The following is a 25971-nucleotide window of genomic DNA, read 5'->3' as shown; positions in this document are numbered from 1 at the left end:
TTCCCAGAAGTCTTTGTTCTTGTCGCCCTGCCTGTCTCTACTTCCTGCCTGGTTGCCCTGTCTATACTGCCTGCCTAGCTACTGGCCAATCAGCGTTTATTAAAACAATACAAGTGACAGGGTACAAGACCATTGTCTCACAGCAGGCATCTGTAGATTTTTATTTTTATACCACTGGGATTGAACCCAGGGTCTCATACACATCATGCAAACACCCCACCATGAGTTCCCTCAGTCCCCACTATACTGTCTTTAAACAGTAATTCTGGGGCTGTGGAAGTAGCATGGTGGTGGATTTCCATACACACACAAAATGGCATTAAAACACAGTTTATAAGGGCTTAATCAATTATAATTACTCTTACTGGTAGTTATTGCTTAATTCTTAACTTATCCCCAATCTTTAACAGAACTATAATCTTAAAATTCTTAACAATAAGGTAACTGACCTGAGCAGAGAACACAATTTTATATTGACTAGGTTTATGTGACTAAGGCAAACATCGTGAATGACAAAAACAATAAAGAGTCTAAAATGATGATGATGAAGAATTTGCTTGGGGACAATGGAACTCGGGTTGCCAAGAGGTCCAGATAACAGTAAAGACTTCTGATAGAGAGGGTGGACATCTAAACTGTAGAATCATTTTCATAACATCTAGAATTAGAGATCATGGATCGCCAACTCTTTACAGAACTAATTACAGAGGAAGCCGAGCCCCAGTCAATGAAGGTGTCCTGAAAAAGCGCATTAATGACAGCAACAGCAGCACAGTGCAGAAGCCAAGGACAGAAAGCCAGGCATAATGTCAGCCAGCCTTGGGCCAGGCTGCTCAGGAGACATGGTGCGCCGTGGCAATACAGGGAGTGCTCGGACAGAGGTCATACGCACAGGTCTTTTCAGGGACAGCTTTGATAGAGAAAATGGATTTCAGAGTGAGATTTTAACAAATTATGGTAAATGAAACCAAAGTGTGAATATCAAGGCTCTCGTAGGAGTAGAGAAACAATGGGAATTCACTAACATGGGACACAGGGACACAAACGCCAAAGAAGACAAGATGGAGGCATGAACTGAACTGGCGCAGAAAATGTTACAACCAGTTTAAAGACACTACAAGGCTAACTCACTGAAGTAACTTTGTGATTGCAGAGTGGGAATGCTGAAGATCCAGAGCCAAATTATCTTGAGCTATTATAAGTCCTTTTAAAGGCCATCTGCTGTCTGTGTCTGACCTACCATCCTTGCAAACATCAGACAGAACCTTTGGGATGCACTCACAGACCACTAGCTCCTACAGGCTAGAAGTGAATAATCTAACTGGGAACATCTACAACCCATGGCACAGTTTATCTACTCTTGCTATGACCTATCTACTTGATGTGCTCACCAACATATTTGGGAAATTTGACTTATGATTTGTTTTGGGTTTATAAAAGTTTGTGCCACTGCCTCCATATTGAAATGTTTTTCAAGGCAACTTAAATGTGTACTCCTCGGTCATGGCCCCTCATTTTAGCTCAGAACAAACCCCTTATTCACTTGGAGATAACAGCTCTACTTGGTGTCCACACCTCACAGAGGCTCTGCCTCCATAAGAGGACTCACTGGACTGGCAGCACTTACAGCAGGTCTCCTGTGTGTCCAGCCAATCACACTGTCTCCTTGGGTAGATGCTGCTGACTTCTTTCTGGGGACTGAGCCTCTCCTTTGGTGTAGCTGATGGACTGAGAGTCCTGCATTCTGAGCAGACTACTAGCGAATGCCCTTGTGTTTTATCTCAAGCACCCATCAAAGCATTTGTTTGTATTGTTTGTTTCCAGAGCACTTGTTGCTAGCTAGCATCTCCAAGACCCAAGTGTGCGGTTTCCGGGTCTGCTCCAGCTTACTGGAACTTCATCCCTTCAGCTTAGAAATTCTACAAGTTCGTGATCATAAAGATACCAAACATGATAAGTACCTCTCCTTTCCAGATCAAGATAGAGGTACCAGGGTCAAGATGAGCACCAACCTCACAGGGAATGAGACAACACACCCCTTTCCTGGAAGGAAGATTATTAGCTCCACTATGAAGACACATAACGGGTGGGCACCCAGTATTTTCACATTCTTGCAAATGTTCAGAATAAAGCCCAGACACAATGGGAAGAACCCACCTTGGTATGAGACCCAAGGAAGTTTTTCCCACAAGTGGCAAATATATTTGATCCAAAACACAAATCTCTCTAGCTAGCAAACAGGACTATACAGTTTCCAGGAAAAAAGACCTCTACCAAAACAAAGGGAAGCAGAAATCCAAAGGAGGAAGTGTTTGAAGACCACAGCCACAGGGAACTCCACCTGGCTTTATGTTTAATAATTATTGCAATTCAACTTGCAATTATTTGGAAAACCAGGAAAGCCAATCAAACTATAACTTATCCACCCTTATCCTGCATGTGCAATAGGAGCACCCAACAAACTTACATTGTGTTTTTGTCTTGTTTCTCCAAACTAGAAGTTGTACACAATAAAGCAAAATATATTGAATGGGAAGGCTACTTCAGTTTGAGTTTAAAAGCACCTAAGAAATGATAAAACTGCAAATTTACAAAAGAAAACCAAAAAGAGTTTTGGAAATTATAGAAACAAGAAAGGTGTTAAAAGCCAGACAATAGTGGCATACCCCTTTAATCTAGAGGTAGGTGAATCTCGAGGCCAGCCCTGGCCTACAGATGAGCTCCCAGACAGTCAGGGCTACACAGAAAAATGCTGTCTTGAAAAGAAAAAAAAAAAAAAAAAAAAAAAAAAAGAAAAAAAAAAGGTGTTAAAGAGCAGGAAATGAATAAAGAATCCCACCTTGCCTATTCTAAATCCTTATCCCCCTTTCCTTCTATTCTCTAGAAGTTCCCAAGCAAGACTAAGTTCTGTATCAAACTCCCAGCCCGTCATGGCCTCTCCTTAAAGCCTAGAGGGACAGGGATCCACACTGTCTATATAGTACCTGGGCAAAAACTTTAGATTCTGAGGCCCCATGGAATGTGCTAAAGAATGTCATATCATTTTACTGACCTGTAATCCAGTTACTCACCTTTTATTATTCATCTTTTATTATTTTTCACCTTTTATTAATTCATCTTTCCATCTGTATGGGTCTCTCTGCTGCTTAGCTTTTAAAATGAGGGAGGAGAGCTATTACCTCAGATCCACACAGCAGGTCTCCAGGCCTCTCCTGCCCTTTCTTATGGTGAAGAGGGCTCTGGCTGAGAGGTGAGTGATTTCACTTGGTTCCACCAAGTATACACTCTATTGTGATTGTTTGTGAATAAACTACATGGGACAAACTCGATCTGCCCCTAGAAGTTGACAGTAACTGGACATACAGAATGACAAAGGACTGTACATGTCATCTCTAATAATGAGACATTATGTACTACTATGAGACTTAAGCAACTCTAAAAACCCAGAATTGTTCAGAGTTCTCCCAGAGTGAACACTCAGATAAAAACAAAATGACAAGAGCTAACACCAGGTAACTGTCAACTGAACTTATGCTTCAGAGTCCTTTAGCCTGGACAGAAGTACCCCGTCTGTACTTTGAGGCACCTCTTGAGAACTTGAGAAGGTAATTCTTCCATTTGTATTTCTCACCTTGAACTTGGACCAGCTTCTGCAGACACAACCACAAACTCGTCCTCCACTACACCAACAACCGAGCATCCCAAGCGACTGAACTCCAACCACTCAGACAATACTCCTAACGTTCACTCTTTTGGGTTTAGATGATTTGAAAACTGTCTAAGAAATACTACATTTCCCTTGGCATATTTTCCTAACTGGTAAATTGCTAATCTTGGTTTTAGTACAACTACAAAAGAGGGCAACAGTATTATGTCCTTTTTACTAATCATGTATGTGAGTGTTTGCTTGCTTGACTTACATCAAGTCTTGGTGTTTTAAATGACTCAAATATTTTTACTAAAAAACCTCATTATTCAGTATAACTTTTAAAAAATTTAATCTTCGCCAGATATCCCAGGGTTCCGCACGGCGCCGCCGTCCTTCCTATCGCGGCCACCATCAGAGAGGAGCAGCCATGGCCCTGCACTACCCCATGGCCGTGGGCCTCAACAAGGGCCACAAGGTGACAAAGAACGTAAGCCAGCCAGGCGCAGCCGGCGGCGTGGGCGCCTCACAAAGCACACCAAGTTCGTGCGCGTGCGGGACATGATCCGGGAGGTGTGCGGCTTCATGCCCTACAAGCGAGCAGCGCGCCATGGAGCTGCTCAAGGTGTCCAAGGACAAGCGCGCACTCAAGTTCAGCAAGAAGCGGAGCTACGTGCTGGCCGCCATGAGGTAGTCGGCGGCCAAGAAGGACTGATCCCCTCCCCATTCTCAATAAACGTTGCTGTGGCGCACAAAAAAAAAAAAAAAAAAAAAAAATCTTCATGTCGGCAGTATTTTTAATTTTAAATTTTCTAAAAAGGAATTCAATTTGAGGAATACCTCAGTTTTAAATCAAGCTAGAGTCAAAAACCAAATAGAATCTTCTAATAAGAAAAAGGAAAAAAATATTAACTGGCTCCAACCATTTGTATTACCATATTATTATTTCTACCAAAACTGTTGTGATACAATAAATTCAAGGCTGTCTATGACATACAACAACTAACTGGATTGATAACCAGTGGCTTTGAGTTGACTCAATGTATACAACACTCTAAAGACAGTGGTCTCTAAAGTCAACAACAGCCATGGTGTTGGTATCAAAACTGTACAAGCGCTAGGATCAAAGGAGACATCTCTGGATGTACAGGTACTAAATTAGAAGGTTTAGAGCAGATCTACTAAAAGTAATCTTTTAAACATGTATCTTTTAAAGGATTCATATTTAAACACATAAACTTATTCTTCCAAAAAGAAGAAACTTCTGTTTAAGAGACCATACTGTAAAACCTATGTTTCCTGATTAAATGAATCTTCAGAGTGTTCCATAGTACAAGCCAAAATTTTAGAAACTTTTTGCCCCTTGGCATCCGGGGGCACTGCAGAAGAAGCAGTGGAAAGACGGAAGAGCTGGAGGCTAGAGGGGTGCTGCAAAGTGCTGCCTCCTGGACACGGCATGGCCACTGGGCTCATGAACTCACAGCAAGGGTTACCTTGTTGAGACCTGCTCACTGGGCCCCACCTCTAGCTCACAAGCTACTGGAAGTTGATGGCTTGGGGGGGGGGTAATTTTATCTTTGAAGGTACGACCACTGGCAGGTTGTCCAAAATCAGGCAGACCTTTGTGCATATAAACCTTTGTGCACTAAATGAATTCATGTTTTTAAAAATGACATAAGGGTGAGAGGGGATGGGCTGAATTAATATCTGGGTAGATATGATTAAAATATATTTTATAAATGCATAAAATTGTCAATAAAATAAATATATTCTTTAAAATTACCAAATGATGCTCCTATCTGACAATGAACAGTACATCAGAGGGTAAAATTATGAAACAACTTATTGGAGTTCCAGTTTCCTTTCTCATTGTAAAATAAAATTTTATTATGCCCACAAATGCTGATCTTACATGGGTTTGGCCCCTTGTCTTCCTCTGACAATAACAACACTTCGTACATAAAGGATAATGTTGAGAAGGAATTTTAAAATTATTATAATCTGATTTCTACTGTAATGCAACTTTTACCCATTTACTTTCCCAGGCTTTCCAGTATAATACCACAATAATAGGACAAATAAATCACAAATAATACCTAAAATGACATAGACATTAAAATCAATTCCAAAACAAAAAGTGGCCATATCACATAAGTTATGGCTACAAAATAATCAAACTGTTCCCCCCAAACCCAAAAATCAAAGCAGTAATAAACTGTTTTACATAGCCCAAATATCAAACAAAATATTTCATAGAGTATACATGATTATAGACACAGGGAAAACACAGTTTAAAGATCTTTTTTGAATCGGGACTTGGTTTTAAATGCCTCTCTTACTGTCACCTGTTACCTTTAGTTCTTTAGGTAATACTATGTTCTTGACTATTTTAACTTTAGATATAATGTTTATATTATCTGTCACATGTAATGTCAGATAGAGAGGGCAAAAAGGGAGAAAAGGTTGGGCAGTGGTGGCACATGCCTCTAATCCCAGCTCTTGGGAGGCAGAGGCAACTGATCTCCGAGTTTGAAGCCACCCTGGACTATAGAGTGAACTGCTGTCTCAAAAAACAAAACAACAAAACAAATTTGATCTGGATCCTGACAGCTAACAATGTTATAGGATGTGGGGGCTCCTTCTTGTGGTTCTAACAACCCCCCTCTCCTGTACACTGCTTTCCGGTCAACTTGGCTTCACCTTCATTAGATGCTAGAAATGAGCCTTCCCAACACAAAACAACCTCCAGCCTCTACATGTACAAAATGAAGTACATGCCAAGAAGGGGAACTGTGAATGGAGTTCTCAGAAAAATGTCATGCCCCATGTTAAAGGTTCAGCCAGGCTAATGGTTAGGACTTTGTGGTTGTGGAAACCTGGAATTTTGCAGGTCCAGAGCCAAGTGATCTCAGGATCTCATTATTCCTTCTTTCTGTGTCTGATTTATCTTTGCAGCCATCAGGTGAAAGCTCCAGAATGTATTAACAGACCTCCAGCTTCCATCAACATGAAAGCTAAGAATGTGATAATATATTAGACCCATAGCAGAGCTGTCCATCTGTCCAGGTCATCACACTCCTACCCACTTGGCTGTCAGCTGTCTGTCTACCCTACCGGAGGGACATTTCTGCCCATGCATTTGGGGGGTGCCTTGATACATACTTTCTTTTGTTCTGTGACTACAAAAGTTTGTTGTAACTGCTCCAGCAATGGAACTAACTATTAGGTGAACCTGAATCCATGCCCAGAGGTAACAGTTACTGTGATTGGCTCAGAATAAATTCTCTCTTCATCTGGGGACAAGGCCGTGTTTTACACTGGCAGAGGTAAGATTCGATTTAAAATGGAGGGAGGACTGTCAGTGTTTAAGGGAACAGGAGGAGCTCGAGAAGAGCTATGTGACAATGCTGTAATACAGGAAGCTAAGAAAACCAGTCAGTGTTTAAAGCTATCAAGGGAACTAGCAGGCACTAGAGAACCAGTGAGAGACCACGGGGCAGTAGAGAAAAGTCTCAGGGCAGGAATCTTAGCCGTGACTTAAATTCCAGTTCTCCTTTACTGTATCTCTCTTTAGGAGGCAGCTATGTGGCTGAGGTAACATAACAAAGAATCACACTGCAGGGTAAAATGTTTACATGACTATTTCTCATGGGCGGGACCAGCTTTTATCTCCATTTCACTTTTGCCAAGTAAAACGTACATCTTCAATAAATGCCTGTAAAAAAACATGTGTTAAAAATAAAAGCAAATAATGGGAAAGGTCCAGGAGGGGAAAGCACCTATGAGGTACACAATGCCAATACAGTGTTCAATGGAGGTCAATTCCACGCCAACCAGGCAGAGGCTCAAAGCAGGTTTACTAGTTTAGAACAGCTTCCTCTGGAACTGGACTGGAGAAGAAGATGCCAAAGTAGGAAGCAAGCAGCAGGGCTGGCTGAAGCAGTCAGGTTGTATCACCCCCAGCATCAACTTTCCAGTAGCAAGCAAAGTTTCGTTAAAACCCTTCCTTCCTAGGCTAACGAACACAGACAAGTGTGAGGCCTACGAGCATTCATTTCAACAGGGATGACAATGCCCGGCCAGAGCCGTGCTGCTGAGGACGGAGGAGTGGGAAGCACTAAGTTAGGGGAGGGCAATGGATGTGGGAAGAGAACACTGGCAAGGCTAAGGAAAGAACGGCGTAAGCTGGGGCTCTGTGCTGGAGAATGGCGGAGACACACGGCATACTCTCTGGGAGCAAATGTCTATGGGGAGGCTGTCAACTGACGCCTCAATGACAGCATCTCATTTTGAGGAGAGCTGTGGAAAAACTGGATTTATAGACTACCTACATTTTCCAACATCTTTTCTATAAACACTCTGAGAAAGTAATTTTAAAATCAACAATAATGGTATTAAAAGGGACAACATCTTTGCAATCACCTCGGTTTCTTCATCAGTCATTTTAGGAATAATTACCTACCTATTTTGACTCTCCCCCTCTCAGGACCTTCTCCCATTACTAGGATATTTGCTGGTTTCTAGAAACAAAAATAGAGCATTCAAATTACTACATTTATTCTTTTGACATGCTCCAAAATGGAAATTTTCTCATATGAAAATATAATTTGTGTATTTTGATTCAGTCTAAACTAATTAAAGGTTAAGCACCTTTTACAGTTAAAGCATTTGATATTCTTGAAGTTAGCACTACATTCATATAAATATCTTTGCCAAGAAAATATACCTGTTTTCAAAATGGTGTCATATAAATAATTATTACAAAGCAATTAAAGCTATTATTTCTATTTGCCCCATAATTTAAAAACCTGTATAAATTAAATACACTTATTTTTAATATAAAAATTTCAAAACACAATATAACAACTGTCACTTAAGTAAATCAAATGAGCATTCCTTGCTAAGTATTTCTGGATGACTGCAGAAAAGCATCACTAACATACAGACAGGCTCCATTAGAATTCACGTCAGCTACAATAAAAGCAAAAGTAAGAAACTCCAAATACAATTTCAAAATGTAAGACAATAAAAAAAAAGTAAGATGATAAAAACCAAAGCCAACCCATGCGGTGGTGGCGCACGCCTTTAATCCCACCACTCAGGAGGCAGAGGTAGGCGGATCTCTGTGAGTTTCTGGTTTACAGAGTGAGTTCCAGGACAGCCGGAGCTACATAGTGAGATCCTGTCTTAAAAACACAAAACAAACAAACAAAAAACCCAAGGCCAATAAGAGCTCCACATAGAATAAGCCAGAGATGTTCACACAACTCACACAGTCCTTACCTGTACATGTGTGGAAACAAATTGGGACAACATATGGGGGAGAGGGAGCCAAACTCTGAAAACTCAGGGGAGAATGAGGATGTACTCAGAATTTACTGTGCTCGTTTACTCAGTGGATAGACAGATGGACAGACAGAGCGAGTGGTCTTCTGAGACACTCTCTCATGCTCTCTCTAAGATCCTTTCCCTGCTGCTGATTTTGTCTTAAGGAAGCTCTTTAATGAGAACAATTAGCACACACACAAAAGTGCACAGGAAGTGACAGGCAGGCTCACTGCCTGCGGTGCCAGGGTCAGAGCCTTCTCCCTCCAGCCAGTCAGGCAGAGACTGGGACCGGTGTGGCGACAGGAAGCACATGGGGAGGGGGGAGAACCATTTTAGAGAAAAAAAGTTCATAGGATTTTGTGACTGGGAGCAAAAGAAAAAAATTAATGAAAACCAAAATAGAGATCACACCGAGATCTTGGCTTCATGTGAAACAAGAACGGCTGTGCCTGCTGTGGGACTTCAAACTGAGAGGAACTGGCTGGGGTGGTGCTAGCAGAACAGGGCCCGAGTGATCGTGAGATGCTCAAGCCACTCTAGCCTAGAGAGTGCGGCCAGATGATTTCAACTACAAGTCATTGCCAGAGGACCGTGGTAACTAAAATAAGGTCACCAGGGCAGAATGGGTAAAACAGCATCAGGTGAAAGCCAAACCTTCAAAATTCAAGTTTGGTAACTATCGATGGATATCAGGTCGATTACAAAACGTTACAGACAGAGCAGACTTTCAGGAAACAAAAGGAAATACATGATGACCTGAGTTTCAAGGAGTTTAAACCCAGTAAGGGAAGATGGAGAGAGTTTAAGAATAGAGTGTTATGAAAATCTTGCGGGCGGGGGTGATGCGCACCTTTAATCCCAGCACGCAGGAGGCAGAGGCAGGCAGATCTCTGTGAGTTCAGTTCCTAGCACCCAAGTCAGTCAACTGGCAACCAGCTCCAGGGAGTCTGATACCCACTTGTGGCCTCCAAGGGCACATACAAGGGTACATCATGAAAGTACATGTGTACAAGTACACGTGTACATACACACAGATAATTTTAAGGACAATTATAAAAGTATATGCCAAAATTAACACATACTTGAAAATTTTAAAATATCTCTAAAGCAATCAGGGCAAGAGGAAAACTATACAAAAATGAGAAAAACACTCAGGACCAAAATATTTAAAATATATCTTACCAAACATGTGGAAGAAGGCTAATACTGCAGTTAGAAGAAAAGTTTATGACTTTGAGTGTTATGTCAGGAAAGAAGTCCAGACATAAGAAAGTGTGTGCCTGAGATGTTTAAGAATAAATAAACCAGAGAAACAAAACAAACAAACATAATATTAAAAAGATCCCGGCAGAACTACAAACCAGAAGGGAATGATAAATCCTTGAGACAACTGGAACAAGAACACAGGAAGCACAGCTAAGAAGAGATCCACTGATGACAGAAAAATAAAAGAACCCCATGAAGGACCTCACACCTGTTATGCTATGCATTCCAGGTCAGAGCTGGGTATAGTGGGGCATGTCTGTAACTCCACAACTCAGGAGACTGGGGCATGAGAAGCACAAGTCTGAGGGCAGGTAGGCTATGTAGTGACAGTCTGTGCAAGAAAGAAAGCCAGGAGAAGGGAGGAACGGACAGAGTCTGGCTGGGAGAAGAATTAAGCAACCTAGGCTATATATCACTCAATCCCCGTGCCAGGGACACAGGAAGACTCTATCAAACAAACAAGGACCAACTGCAGCTCAACAACAGAGGACTTAGCAAGTTCAAGGACTTAGGTTTCATCTCCAGCACCTCAAAATTAAATAAATAAGAGCAAAGAGCTAAGAATAACCAAGGCATTTGTGACAGATGTATGTTGGAGGGTGGAAGAGTGGGTATAGGAACTGGGCTCAAAACAAATCATCAAGACTTGTTTCAGATCTACAGCAGAGGCTCAGATAAGATGACCAATGGACCAGAGTGAGGACCTAGGAGGCCAGGACACTGAGAACTTAAAGTCAGTGGAGAACTATTCAAAAAATGATGCAGGACAATAATAGATTACCCAAAGATTGAACAAAATAAAATGAATCCTTAACTCATAACATATATACATTGTAAACGGAGACTGTTCTTTTGTTTCCAGCTGCTCAGACCTAAATAACCACACAGAAACTATATTAATTACAACACTGTTTGGTTGATGGCTCAGGCATATTTCTAGATAGCTCTTACATCTTAAATTAACCCATTTCTATTAATCTATGTATCACCATGAGGGTGTGGCCTACCGGTAAGGTTCTGGCGTCTTTCTCCTTTGGCAGCTACATGGTGTCTGCCTGACTCTGCCTTCCTTCCTCCTCTATCTCTAGTTGGATTTCCCGCCTTGCTATATTCTGCTCTTCTATAGGCCAAAGCAGTTTCTTTATTAATCAACAGCATACAAAGGGAAATCCCACGTTAATACATCAAGTTCAACTGCAATAAAAATATAAATGAAAACCAAAAGTTTCAATAAAAATGAACACACCCCCCCCCCCATAGGAACTAGATACCGAGACCAGCTGGCCTATAACTCATGTAACAAAAGTTGATTTCAAATCCAGGATCTTCCTGCCTTAGCTTCCTGAGTATACACCATGACATTTGCTAAGACAATCTGATACTGGTAGGCTACTGCTGCTTCTTTTCCCCTCAAAGATTTACTTTATTTTTATCTGTGTATGTGTGGATATGGCTGTGCACATGATACAGTGTCCACAGAAGCAAGGAGGTATCAAATCCGCCTGAGCTGAATGAAGTTTTAGAAGACTGTGAATGCTGGCAATGGAGGTGCTAGGAACCAAACTCGGGTCCTGCCCAAGAGCAGTAATGGCTGACCACTGAGCATCTTTCCATCACCAAACACACTTATTTACAAAGACATTAAAATTGCTGACCATAAAAAAAGATAAATTTTGCTACACTGAAATAATTTCCGATCATCAAAATATAAAGCAAATGAAATCCACTGCATAAACAGAAACACTATTTACAAGATTTTACAAATAAAAAACCATATGAAAGATTAAGAAAAAATATTCAGAAATTTAACTACAGCGAAAATATTCTTTAATCAAATGCTTTCTGGAATATGCTCAACCTTAATCAGTAATGATAAAAACACAAAGAAAGAGCATCGAGACAGCATTTCGCCCTGCATGACTGGGCAAAGAGTCAAGACCCGAGCAACCTTAGTGCAGCAGCACTAACTCCCATATGCTTCTGGTGTAAATACGCCGCTACGACCTGTTTAGAAAATAATTTGGTATAATCTTGCAAAAGTGAATAACTCAATCACTTTGAATCAGTAATTTTGCTTTTACACAATGCCAGAGAATGTCTGTAATAACACAGTTCATAATTTAAAGAAACACTGAAATACAAATAAGATAGAAATGAAAGGACACCTATAACAGAACACCATTTCCATATAACCTAAAAGCAGAGGTAAATCTACTATTTAGGGGTGCACATGATGAGATAAAGCTATTTTTAAATGAAGAGAATGAGAGTTTTCAAAATCTAGGCCATTTGTTACCTCTTAGGAGGAAGAAGAGACTAGACAGGGAGAAAACAAAACAAGCATGCTGCTGGTAATAGCCTACTTGTTAAGTGGCAGATTCTCAACAGTTTGTGGCACTTTTATGCTTTAGCAGAAATAAATATTGCAAATATTTTTGTATGTGCATAGTAAGATGATGCAAGCAACCAAAATAAGACAAGGAATGGGATTGGAAGGTATTGTCTTCAAGCGCTTATAAACATTAGTTTATACTCTACAGAAAGCCTCTTTGAGAAGGTTCAAGATCTGAAGGAAGTGTGGCAGGGACTGTGCCACCTGATCTTTAGGGAGGAGCTATCTAGAGTACGCAAGGCAAGCATGCTCCTGGCTAACTACAGGATCTGAAGAACCATGGTGGTCACCAGGGCAGGGCACAATGATGATGAGCGTTAAAAGGAAACCAAGGAAGGACTTCCTGTTTCAAGTGGTTCTGCTTTAAGCAAGAGCCTTGTGAAACCAGAACGGGGTAGGTTCTTAAGTGTGGGTCTGATAGCTGTTAAGGGTTGCCACAAGAGGGGCAGGTGGGCAAGGTGTTCAAGAGAGGGGAAGGAGGGAAGAAAAGGGGAAGGGGAGGCATGAGACCAAGGTTAGAGGGAGAGAGAAAAGGTGAATGTCTAGACAGCGCAGGGTCCCTGTAAGTGGCTATCAGACATAAACAATGAAATCTGAATGGATGATTAGGTCATTGGTGGCCCAATAAAAACAATTTTTGTTTACTTACAGAATCCAGATATACTAATGAAATACAGGCTTGTGTAAAGAAGGCAGAGACAAATTCAGAGCAGGGTTTGGAGACTGAAGATGATTACTTCTGACAGGTCGGTTCTCAAAATGGATTCCTAAGTGGAATTACTTTCCCCTTCATAATAAGTAAATATATAATTTGGCCACAAGATACTTACATTTAAAAAAAATAACAAGAAAAAACTATGTGTCCACCACTGAAATATGAAAAACTCTTCAGAGTATTTTCTCACTTTTTTCTTTAATAGAAATAATCAGGTAGAAAAAGACAAGACTTCCTGAGTAAATTGGGAGCACGGGGATCATAAGAGAGGGAGATGGGGAGGGGGAGAAAGGAGAGGAGCAGAGAAAAATATATAGCTCAATAAAAACAATAAACAAAAGGAAATAACCAAGAGTGTACAGGGCTACGAAGGTCTTAGAACAACTCTACCGAATTCTCAGAAGACTAACTTTAAGAATATCGACTTAAGTATGTATGTGGGGGTAAGGAACTGTGTAGTTCAACATCCATACCCCCGCCCACAGACCCTAAACAGACAAAAAGAAGCATAACAAAATTGTATTGACCCACTTACACCCCAATTAGCACAGACCACGCTTCACCAAAACTCTTCTTACTGTGAACACAAAATGCCAGCTGTGAAAGAAAGTGATACTGCTGGGTTTGCACACTTTAGTTACCATAGCAACAGTAGAAATGGCAGAAGCCGGATGCCTCACATTTAAGTTATCAGCAATAAAATCAAACAGACAAAAATCAATGCTACAGGGTTTTAGTTAAATTCTATTGTAAAGGCAAGTCATGAAAATGTGCAATAGTAACATGATTATAAAAAGCAGAGGTTTTATAATCTGCATTTCTGCAGAATTTGGTAAGTCGTAAACCCACACTCAGGATACTTCACATATACTCCAATCTGCTTTTCCTTTTATAGGATCACTTATTCCACAGGGTTAAATTTACTTCAGTTAACTGGCGTATCATAAATAGAACAGCACAGAGATCCACAGAGTTCTGCTCCATTTGCATTGCGGCCCCTACTTCAGCACAGTGGGCAATCTCAGCAGGACTCTAACAGCACCAAAGACAAAAGCCAGAAACACAACTACCCAGTGTTAAAGAACAGGAGAGTTTAAGCTGGGCTAATTTCCATACAATGGACAACGCTGGCCTGCTATTAGTGGCTACAATTATGCTTTCATTTAAATATAGTTATAGTACAATTCCCTTCCCATTTGATACAGAAGTACAATCCCAGGAGATTCATTCCTGAACATTGTTTTTCGTTGTTCCCCTGAACAAATGAGATTCTGTGCTCTAGAACAAATAACTACCAAGGAAGAAGCACTGTGATTTTTTTTCTTGAACACACACAGTAGTCTGCCATAACTATCTATACCTTAAAACAATCTCATCCATTGAATAGTTGAGCATTTAAAAATATAGCAAGACATAGTAACTCATGCCAGTAATCCCAGCATTGGGGAAGTGGAGGCAAGAGGATCAGGTTTCAAAGTCTTCCTTGGTTATTTAGCAAGTTCAAGATCAGCCTAGGAAAGGAAAGGTAGTCTCAAGGAAAAAAAATAGGAGGGTACAGGGCATACCTTTAATATCAGCACTTGGGAAGCAGCGGCAGATGTAACTATACGAGTTCCAGGATAGCTAAGGCTATCTAAAAAGAAAACAAAACAGAAACCAAGAGGGAGAAGAGTACGGTGCGGGGATGGAAATGCAGAGAAGCCAGTCAATGTGACGGACGTTTCCAGACACTAGCAACGAGAGCCCTATCGCTCTCGTCTCCTGGAATCTTCCCATATACTAACTGGCTAGGGAACAAGTACACGCATGAACTAAACTGCCAATGGTTAGCGTTCACAATCCACCCAGCTATGGGGTTAGGCACAAGTGTCTTTTGATGGGCGATGTACCCGTTTTAAAAGAAGTATCAGGAAATGAGTGCACTAAAACATACCAAGTTTGTCAACTGGAAGTAGATCATTTCCACAGATACCACAAACTCCATTCGTCCATGACGACTGTCCCTTCTCCCTAATAAAACTATCTTCTCCTGGTACTCTCTTGACCTCCGTCCTGCCGCCCTGACACTGTAAACTTAGTCACTGCTCTTCAGCTCTATCTCAGGGCCTAAACATTCCCTACTGCCTCTCTGTATTCTGATCAACTAGACGCAGACCCTTATGTTCTCCGAGTCCTTAAACAGATTCTCTGAGCAGCCTCTCTTAAAAACCTAGCCAGTTAAGGAAAACCCACATTTTAAACAGAACAATTGGGATCCTCCATAGCTGCTCCTCCTTGCTTTTCTGCCTTTCCTCTGTTCCAGTGATACCATCCAGGTGGTATCCATGCCCCCTGCAAACTGTCTGTCTCTGTGTGAGCATGTATGTGTGCAAACATGCGTGCTACTGGAATAAGAACATTGCTGCTCATGACAGGCAAGTGTTCTATGAGTGAACTACAATCTTAGCCCTGTAGTTTCTTTTAAAGCATTTTTGTTTTATAACTATCTTATTTAAATTTCCCCCGCAATGTACCCACTGAGAGAAGAGGTTGTATTTTATTAATTCTTATATTTCCAAGTGCTCAGTATAGTGTCCAGTACATGTTAGGAAGTCAGAGTAAGTTTGCAAAGCAAGTTCTAAGTCTGTAAACAAGTACTCCCTCCATAGATACCCAATGACCCAAAAAAAAAAAAAAAAATAGGTTTTTGGAGATAAGGTTTCTTTCTCTATGTAGTTCCAGCTGTCCTGGAACTCACTCTGTGGACCAGACTGGCATAGAACTCACAGAGATCCGCCTGAGTGCTGGGATCCAAAGTGTGTGCCACCACTGCCTGGCAAAAAAATGCAGTTTTAAAAGACGGTTATACTCAGTAATGTCATTGCTTTCATATTGGTACAGTGTAGGCTAAAAGACCTTCTCTGTTAGAACACCTAGCCACTACCCAAAATGCTATCTGTAACCGAGGAAGTATTAATCATAAAGTTTCATGTTTGCAGCTAGATGTAAGTTATCTGTAAATTAGAAGCAACCTGTAATGCCAAGTACATGGTGAGTTTCATTTTACCATAAGCCGGGCTGGTAGGATCTGTAATATAACAGCTATGTTAATCCAACTTCGGCACTCACATTAAACAACGCCTGCCAACCTAGCACTGCCAGCAGTTAACAATGCACTCCTTTGTCTGCCTTTAGAAGTGGTTACAGGCCTGAACAGCAAAGATAAGGTTTTCTTTCCCCTAACAAGAACCAATAAAAAGCAATCGTTATGAAAAGCTCCATGCAAAACAAACACTTGTACCTGGAGGGTTATTTACCTAACTCGCTTCAAGGTCAAAAGGAGAAACTAATCAAACTCTTCTCCATATTGCTAGCAGCAGCAGCAGGCATCCATATTCAGCGCTGAGAAGCACACCTCACAGAAGCAACAATCACAAGATGTAGTTTTCTGTTTACATCTATGGCACCCATTCAAATAAAACTCACTTAATTGAACAGCATCCCTGAATGGGTTGTTCAGCTTTAACTATGGCCTTCCAAGTCCGAAGACCACCTGTGGCCCTCCGATCTTCCTGTTTCATTTACTCAACTTTTACGTGTGTTTATGTTCGCTCTTACTATGCTGACTCTCTTGATCAAACTGCCCCTCTTGTTCCACTGAAGAAGAACCTGAGGCCCTGAGAGAAAGAACTAGAACTTCCCCCAACTGCACTCTGCATAGAAAGTGGCAGGCCCAAACCAGACTGCAAAGCTCACAGACACACCACAGGCCACGGGCTGTGAAAGCAGGTGCGCACTGGGGAACTTATGGGACACTCAGTTCCGTTCCTCATCTCTACACATGTTCTCAGAGAAAAGTATGCTCCCACAAAATAACCACCACACGTGACCTGGTGAAAAGAAAACACCAGTTTTTATTTGTGTCTTTATGTGTCTCTCTGTGTGGGAATGTGTACATGTAAACCACCTGGATAAGGCCCCTGCTGCCATCTTAGGGTTCTAGGGCCTTGCTGAAACACCATGGCTATAAACAACTTAGGGAAGAAAGGGTTCATTTCATCTTGTACCTCTCAGGACAGGAACTCAACGTGGGAACCGGGAGGTACCAACTGGAGCAGAGGTCATGGGAAAACGTTGCTTACTGGCTAGTTCCCTTCAGCGTGCTAAGCCTGCTTTCTTATGGCACCCAGGATCATCTGCCCAGAGGTGGCACTGCACCAGTGGGCTGGGCCCTCCCACATCCACCACTACTGAGGAAAATGCCCAACAGACCTGCCTGCAGCCTGATCATGGGGAGCCATTTTCTCAGCTTAGGCCCCTTCCTCTAACATAGCCGGGACCTGCAGCAAGTTGACAAAAAACAAGTCAGCCCACATACCCTGTCCATCTCATCGCTGGCTGGCTGACACTGCCCTCCCCCACTTCTCCCTCATTCTCACTCTTTTTGTTTGCTTTGTTTTTTCAAGACAGGATTTCTCTGAGTGGACCAGACTGTCCAAGAACTTGCTGTATAGTCCTTGAACTCAGAGCTCCACCTGCCTCTATCTCCTTAGTGCAATTCTCTCTCTTAATGAAGCTCCTCTACAGGAAGCCTCTCCCTCCCTTCAAGGCCCGCCATGTTTAGAGACCACATCCTTTACTTTTCTGTCTGAAGCTCTCGTTCCCACCTCAAGGCCCAATAAAGGCCTTGAGACCCGCTCACACTAACAAATTTAATTCCTCAAGGATTATGAGTGTGGATCAGCTTCCTTTGCAGTCCAGCCGCAGCAGCTCCTGTTTTCTATTTATCAGAACAGATTCTGGTTTTGTTTCCACTGCTGTGACAAATAGCCTGACGATGCCACAGGGGAAGAAAAGTCTGTTTGGCTTTCTATTCCAGGTCACAGCCGTCACCTGGAGGAGGCTGACACAGGAGCTCACAGGCACAGCTAAGACCAGAGAGAAAGGACACACAGCCTTGTTTGCTTCAGGACTGGAAGTTCAGGGCCCTGCCCCTCTTAACGCTGTGTAAGTTAACACGTAAAACTGACTATCACAGAGCAATTAAGTCCTACTCAGACAAATATTATCTGCTGTAGTAACTCTTCAAGGAGAAGTCTAGCTTAATAAATAAAATTAAAAAAATAGAAAGTCATCGACTAGCACAGCATTCTTGCCTCTGGAGCATCTCGAATATTTCATTTAAGAGAAAACATGGAAAATAAGCTATCCAAAGCATTTACTAATTCTTTTAGAAGATTTATTTATTATGTATACAGTGTTCTGCCTGCATGTATGCCTGCAGGCCAGAAGAGAATACCAGATCTCATTATGGATGGTTGTGAGCCACCATATGGTTGCTGGGAATTAAACTCAGGACCTCTAGAAGAGCAGTCAGTGTTCTTAACCTCTGAGCCCCATACTTACTAATTTTGACATTAGATGATGTAAGTTTTTTTAAAACTTACATATTTTAAGTATTAAGTCTTGGCAAAAATAATTGCAATATTCAAAATATAAGCTACAGGGAACACAGGCTAGTTTTTTAATAATTTTAAGAACCAGGAAGAATGATTCACACACTTCCACCTGGTCTCTGCTTTAGGCAGACAGGCTAGAAAGAGTATCAGGCTGCAGGAACTTTGTGTGAGGAAGGCATGATTGAAGTGTGGATGGGCTGTCCAGGGGCACCTACAGGGGTACAATCGGGAAGAATTCAGAAACCTCAGTATGAAAACAGGGAATCAACCATTTACGTTCCCATTACACATGATACAGTGAAGGAAACAGAGACTTAATGGCTAGCTTAGAAACTTTTAAGCTTTTCTGTAAAGACTGATTTAGTCTTTATTTTATTTGTAAGTATGTTTTGCCTTTATGTGTGCACCGTATGTGTGTGGACCCAAGGCGCCAGGAAGGGCATTGGATCTCCTGGCTTGAGTTAAGAATGATTGGGAGCAGTCATGCGGGTGCTGGAAACCCACCCTAGGTCCTCGCACGTGCAGTAGACATGCCTGACCACTGAGTCATCTCTCCAGCACCTCCTCTGGACTTTAAGAATAACAATTCAACCCACTAATATGAAGACACAGCTATTCACAATGCAGGTTAACATTTGGGGTGGGACTTGCACAAACACTGTCTAGAAGAGAACAGCCAAGCCAGGCCTGAGCGTTCACTGCCATCTTCACTAAGGGAAAACTTAGTTTGGGCCAGGATCCGGGATCTGAGAGTGAAAAGACAGTCTGACTTGTCATTGGGCTTATGCCACTGGCCCAGTAGCAATGCTCTGAAATGAAAGATCAATAAATCTATGTAACCTCACCATTTAGCCAGCACACCTCTGTCTTTGCTGAAGAATGATGTGAAGTGTCATATATTTTGCAGAGATTCCATTCTAGTAACTCACAAGCACAGACAATAAGCCAGCGCCAGGACAGAATCAATGAGATATGAACCCTGCTCTAAGAAGCTCGCATTCTACATGCTGGCACTCCTCCAAGTCCAGAAGAGCAAGCTCATAAACGTGAGTCTTCCTGTGTTTCATCATCTTACTCTGCACTACATCCTGCTGTAAAATTCAAGTACAGCTTTCTCTCAAACTGTTTACAGGTCTCAAATATTTATAGACTTATGTCTCTCCTTCACTGTCTCTCAGCCAAGATAAATACTTTTAGCTCTTTCTCCTTTCCTTTTAAAGCCAATTCCTCAATTCAAATAATCTTGTTAGTGGCTTAAAAATTCTCTGCTTTTGTATTTCATTCTAGGATTCAAAATCACATAACTGAAATATTGTTCCAGACATGAAAACAAACTCAGAAAAAAACAAAAATACCAATCTTTTTGAGGTTTAATATTTCTCAGTATGAACTCTAGACTCTCTTTTAGTTACTCTCAATTTCCTTTGGTTACATTATCAAGCTGCAGGCTTATATTTTCTTCTACTACTACAGTTGCCCGGTTTTCCCTATGAAATGGTCCTTTAGAGACAATGAGCACACAGAAATAGCTGACTAACAAACCGTGTGAAGCAATGGGAAATAAAGCAGTTGAAAGCCTCCGCCCTGTTCTTTAGCTCACTAAGATTTCAAACATCTCCATCTCCTTTTAATAACATATTCCTATTTTATATACATTTTTCTATTGATGACAAGGTATATGTGTAGGTTGAACATTCCATTCCTGAAAATACTTGAGCAAAAGCAAGACAGTATGGTACAGACAGATATCAGGATACTAGTCAATGGAAAGGACTAGGAGACGCCCCGATCTCATTAGAATTCCTTATGAATACTGGAGAGATACAGTAATTGTGTGGGGAAAATATAAATAAGCACTATAATACTTCAGAACCTCTTTTAGAAAATATGGAAACCCTATGCTCACCTTAGAAAAAAGGTTTTTGTAATCAGTGGGGAATCTACTCTTTTGCTCACAAAGTTTCAGGACCTTAAAACAAACTCACAAATACCAGATATTTGGAGCCTGCCTCAGTCAAGCTGCAACCCAAATCTTTTTTTTGTCCTACACCAGTTATTCCTATTTGAGCCAGGCACAACTCGTGTCCTTTCTGAGATAATACAACGGCCTTCTCACCTTAGAATATCTATAACCAACATTCCTATAGATTTCTTTTGCTCACTAAATCTCTAAGTTCCATGTCAAAATCCAGCTGAAATTTTACCTGCTCTCTGAAATATCACCCTATTCCCCCACCATACTCACACTGTAACTCTTCTTAGCTTGAAAAAATAGCATTGAGTCTTCCCCTCTGAAGGACCTACAATCTCATTCTCCCTAACTTTTAAGTGTTGGTGTTTATGTCATGTTGCTTCTCTTAGACTCTAACCTTCTTGAGAGGGTCTCTGATGCCGTCATAGCTGTATCATTCCTATTTCCCCTTATTTTACATAGACATAAAAATATTGCACGTTCATGGAAGACAATGTTCTAAGTATTTAGTAACAAAACTGTTACTAAAAAAAGTTAAAAAAAATATTCTGGCATTTCTACAACATTTATTGTATACAATAAGTATCATAAACCCTGACTCTCAGAAAGTTTTAATCTGGGAGATGATCTAAGACAATGGTTCTCAATCTTCCTAACACTGTGACCCTTTAATACAGTTCTTCATGTCATGACCCTTAGCCATAAAATTATTTTCATTGCTACTTCATAACTGTAATTTTGCTACCGTTATGAATCGTAATATAGGTATCTGTGTTTTCCAATGATCTTAAACAACCCCTATGAAAGGGTTGTTTGATCATCAGGTTGAGAACTGCTGATCTAAGACATCTGTAGATATTAACAAATACCATAAGAGAATAAAAATGATATATAACAGGAATGAATAACAATGAAATGATTATTTCATTTCAAGGTAGAGATAGATTATGAAAGTAAGCTTTAAATTTTTAAATTTATTATTATGTATTGGTGCTTTTTTTCTGCATGTATGTCTGTGCACCAGGTTGGTGCTTGTAGAGGCCAGAAGATAGCCCCAGATCCCTGGGAACTGGAGTTATAGTCAGCTGTGGACTGCCATATGGATGCTTGGAATCAAACCTAGGTCCTTGGCTAGAGCAGCCAGTGCTTAACTGCTGAGCCATCTCCAATACCAAGCTTTAGTGTTTAGTATTTAGTATGATGTGGGATTCTCCTTTGTATGCTGTGAATATGTTTTATTACCAAAGAAGCTGCTTTGGTCTATGGCAGGGTAGAATATAGCAAAGCAGGAAGTACAAACAGAATAGAGGAGGAAAGAAGGCGGAGTCAGAGCCGGGCGGTGGTGGTGCACGCCTTTAATCCCAGCACTCGTGAGGCAGAGGCAGGCAGATCTCTGGGAGTTCGAGGCCAACCTGGTCTACAAGAGCTAGTTCCGAGACAGGCACCAAAGCTACAGAGAAACCCTGTCTCGAAAAACCAAAAAAAAAATAGCTGCTAAAGGAAAAAGATGCTGGAACCTTACTGGTAAGCCATAGCCTCATAGTGATACACAGACTAATAGAAATGGGTTAATTTAAGATGTAAGAGCTAGTTAGGAATATGCCTGAGCCATTGGTCAAATAGTGTTGTAATGAATATAGTGTCTGTGTGATTATTTTGGTCTGGGTGGCTGGGAAACTAAAGCACAGTCTCTATTTACAGTTACAGTCAGCTGTAAGTTGTCATGTGGGTGCTTGGAATCAAATCTAGGTCCTTAGCAAGAACAGCCAGTGCTTAACTGCTGAGTCATCTCCAGCCCCAAGCTTTAGTATCTGTGCTGAGTCTTGAAAGACAACAGTACATTTAAGTATGTAGAGACAAAGGATAATAAGACAAGGAAATGCAAGCCATTAAGGCAAGAAACCTTAGGACAGTACAGGAATAACCAATATTAAAAAGCATGCAGCAAGGGACAGGATGGAGAGGTGTGTAAAGTAAACGTCTGAAGTCATTAGAGCTATATCCAGTAAGATCCTGAAAACCAAGTAAGAAACTTAAACTTTACTTTTTCTAAGATTATATTCCAAAGTTCCTGAGAGGCTAGTAAGTGGCTAGTAGGTCTATTATGGACTAGAAGGAGAAAGACTAAAAGAACACAAATACAGAAGCTGATATCGTGATAAAAGAAAGCTCTAATTTATCAGGGCCTGAGCAAGGAAGGAGGCACAGGGGATAAAAACAGACGAGTAGAAAAGGTATTAGACATGACAATGTCATGTTCTGGATATAAACCACAAAGAAGGTCTGTATAAAGGGTAGGTCTGTTTCTCTGCAAGGAAGAGGCTGCTGCCAAAACCAGGAGAGAGAAAACTAAAGGAGAGCAAAGTTAAACAGGAAAAACTGAGTCCCAGTCACACTGAATAGAACCAGTAGGCATTCAGATCACAGTATCACAAAGAAACTGATAAATTCTTCTACTTAGAACAAATAACTTTGTAAAACATGAGAAAACACTAACTCAGTCCTGAACAAAATATTCTCACTATTGATTAAATATGATCAGAACCTTAAAAATACAAAACCTAAATGCTATCTATGTATGATTTCAAAGCAATCTCAAGTACCAAAATGAGATGACTAATGGTAAATTCAAAACTGGAAATTTAGAAGACTTAAAGAGCCTTAAAATTCCTTTAAAATGCTAAATTAATGAATAGTGAGCACAAGGTCACTATTATTCAGTTGCAATTCAACTACAATGTCACAATAAGAGGAGGTCAAGGCAGACTCCAGGTCTGACTGACAAGGTACTAAAGGGTACTACTAACTACATCTCTTTATGCATTCCATCTTTTCTGTAGCAAATAATTTTCCTCAGTTAATAAAGCTGGAACCTACCTAGACTAACCCTAATCATTTCTGGATCTAAAATTTGCAAACTTAAAAAAACCAAATTATTTTAAAATCACATAAGGGGAGGATAACACTTAAAGGGTAAACTTATGAGAATTATAGCTATCCTATGTACTTATATTCTTAATAAATAAAACATTAAGAATCTAAGCTGAAAAGGAAGATGAGTACTTAGCATATAATTTGATTATTAATAAATATTTATTATATATTCTGAATTAAAATATAAAACCAAACATTTGCACTGTGACTAATTTGTCTAACAAGTATGTTCTAGTTTTTAAATGCATTTATTCATTTTTTTATGGTTTTTGGAGACAGGGTTTTTCTGTGTAGCTTTGGAGCCTGTCCTGGAACTCGCTCTGTAGCCCAGGCTAACCTCAAACTCAAAGAGATCCACCTGCCTCTGCCTTCCAAGTGCTGGGATTAAAGGCGTGTGCCACCACCACCTATTTATTTAATAGTAAATAGTCATTTATTTACTATTAAGTAATGCTGGTAATAACATTATTTTTGCAAGAGGTAAAGTCATGATCTCAGCTTAAGTCTTAAGGAGAAAAATGAGAAGTCAACCTTCATTATTAGTGCTTTTATATAAAGAATAATTGAAGTGAAATGCACTAGCTTTACATATTAACTGAATATTAAAATTATATATTACTATTTGTTTAAAAATCACATTGACACTTTATGGCTACGGATTAATTTAATGGAATAACAGACATCAGATGTTTAAAGATCATCTTGGTTAGTTGGTTGGTTCTTTGTTATTTTAGACAGGGTCTTGCTATGCAGCTCAAGCTGGCTGCAAACTTACAATCTCCCATCTGGGTATGGGTTATAGGTGTGTACACTACTGTACTCAGCAAAGGGTAAAGGGAGAGAAAGAAGAGGGGGTGGGGGTGGGGAGAGGAGGACAGAAGAGGGGAGACAGGCTCACTCCGCCTAGGCTGTCCTTGACTTCATGGCAATCCTCCTACTCCAGCTTCTCCTGTGCTGAAATTACAGACAGCAGCCACCATGCCATCAGCTTCCAGTCTTTTGATTGTAGGTTACAGGTAAGTTTTTATCCCTCCTTTGGTATGTATTTATAAATTCTTCTTAGCTAATGTTATAACTGTATGAAGAGGAACGACTTACCAGGTCTCTGTGAAGCACCCAGTTTGCATGGAGGTAATGGATACCGTCGAGAATCTGGTAAAGCAGTGACTTAACCATAGATCTTGGTAACTGCATGGGCTTTTTATTTGCTTTTGATGCACGGTGAAACTTAATAATATGCTAAAATTAGAAAACAAAACACACTGTAATAACACGGTCTGCTTATATCTCTGCCAAAGGTTAAAAAAATCAAAATCAAAATGCTCTGTATTTTTACAATGAACTTTTTAATTAATGATACAAAAATTTCTGAATAATAAAGTTGTCCAAAAAATGTTTTTGGGGATGAATGTGACCATGTTAATGTGGGTCTATAATGGTCAGATCTCAGGAAAACACTAAGATTTCCACTAAATAGCCTCAAAAGGTAAAAAGAATTCACACTTACATGCCTAAGAACAGCACTGGTAATATTCTGTTCGAATGGGAGAAGAAAGAACGGCAAACTGTAAATCCTGGCTGAATTACTGGGAAAGTACTACCTTCTCTAGGCACAAAACAATGTGATATGTCCCTACAATTTAATATTACAGAAAGAACAGAGAAAAGAAACTAGAGAATTTTAACAACTTGAAATAATAATGTTAGATCTCAAACCTGAGACAAACGGCTGAGGTGTCAATAACCAGAGGCCATTTTCACATCACGTGTTCAATGTGGTTATAAAAGCTCTGTAGTGCAAGGGAGGAGATGCTACAGCCTCCTCTACTCCCACCTGCGCCTCCATCAGATCCCACTCAGGCCCAAACTACAACCCCACGCGACTACCCAAGTGAGCTTTATCTTTATCAAGTGAGCTCTGTAGAAATAACGGAGGGTTATGACAAATGGGGAAGGAGATGGGCCTTAGGAAGCCTGGGATAATGTTAAACTCATGCTCAAGGATAACCTCAACTCCTGATTCTCCTGCTTCCACCTCTCAAGGGCTTGAATTACAGGTATGCATTATCATGATAAGCAAAACAGCATTTAAAAGCATTTTATTTATGGTGTGTGTGGGTGTGTGTGTGTGTGTGCGTGTGTGTGGGGGTGTGTGTGTGGGGGTGTGTGTGGGTGTGTGTGCGTGCGTGCGTGCGTGTGTGTGCTCGTGTGCATGGGAAACAACTCATAGGAATGGGTTCTCTCATTCCACCGTGTGGATCTTGGAGGAATCAAACTCAG

General features: G+C 40.7%; 1 protein-coding gene and 1 pseudogene across 2 annotated transcripts in view; one reads left to right on the top strand and one right to left on the bottom strand.

The window, feature by feature from the left end:
• The window catches only part of Cdk19 (cyclin dependent kinase 19), a 139864-nt gene that overhangs the window by 23242 nt on the left and 90651 nt on the right, over positions 1 to 25971 (bottom strand). The window contains exons 4-5 of one of the 2 annotated variants that reach the window (XM_057761339.1): positions 24790 to 24930; positions 8109 to 8166 (exon numbers count right to left, since the gene is read on the bottom strand). In XM_057761339.1, coding sequence (XP_057617322.1) covers positions 8109 to 8166; positions 24790 to 24930 — 199 coding nt within the window. Of the gene's footprint in view, positions 1 to 8108; positions 8167 to 24789; positions 24931 to 25971 lie in introns of those variants that run through there. The other variant, XM_057761340.1, reaches the window with a different exon arrangement.
• On the top strand, positions 4077 to 4340 carry LOC130862375 (60S ribosomal protein L36-like; annotated as a pseudogene).

This window comes from Chionomys nivalis, chromosome 2, assembly GCF_950005125.1.
Source record: "Chionomys nivalis chromosome 2, mChiNiv1.1, whole genome shotgun sequence".
Lineage (NCBI taxonomy): Eukaryota > Metazoa > Chordata > Mammalia > Rodentia > Cricetidae > Chionomys > Chionomys nivalis.
This window is presented reverse-complemented; position numbering and strand designations above follow the sequence as displayed.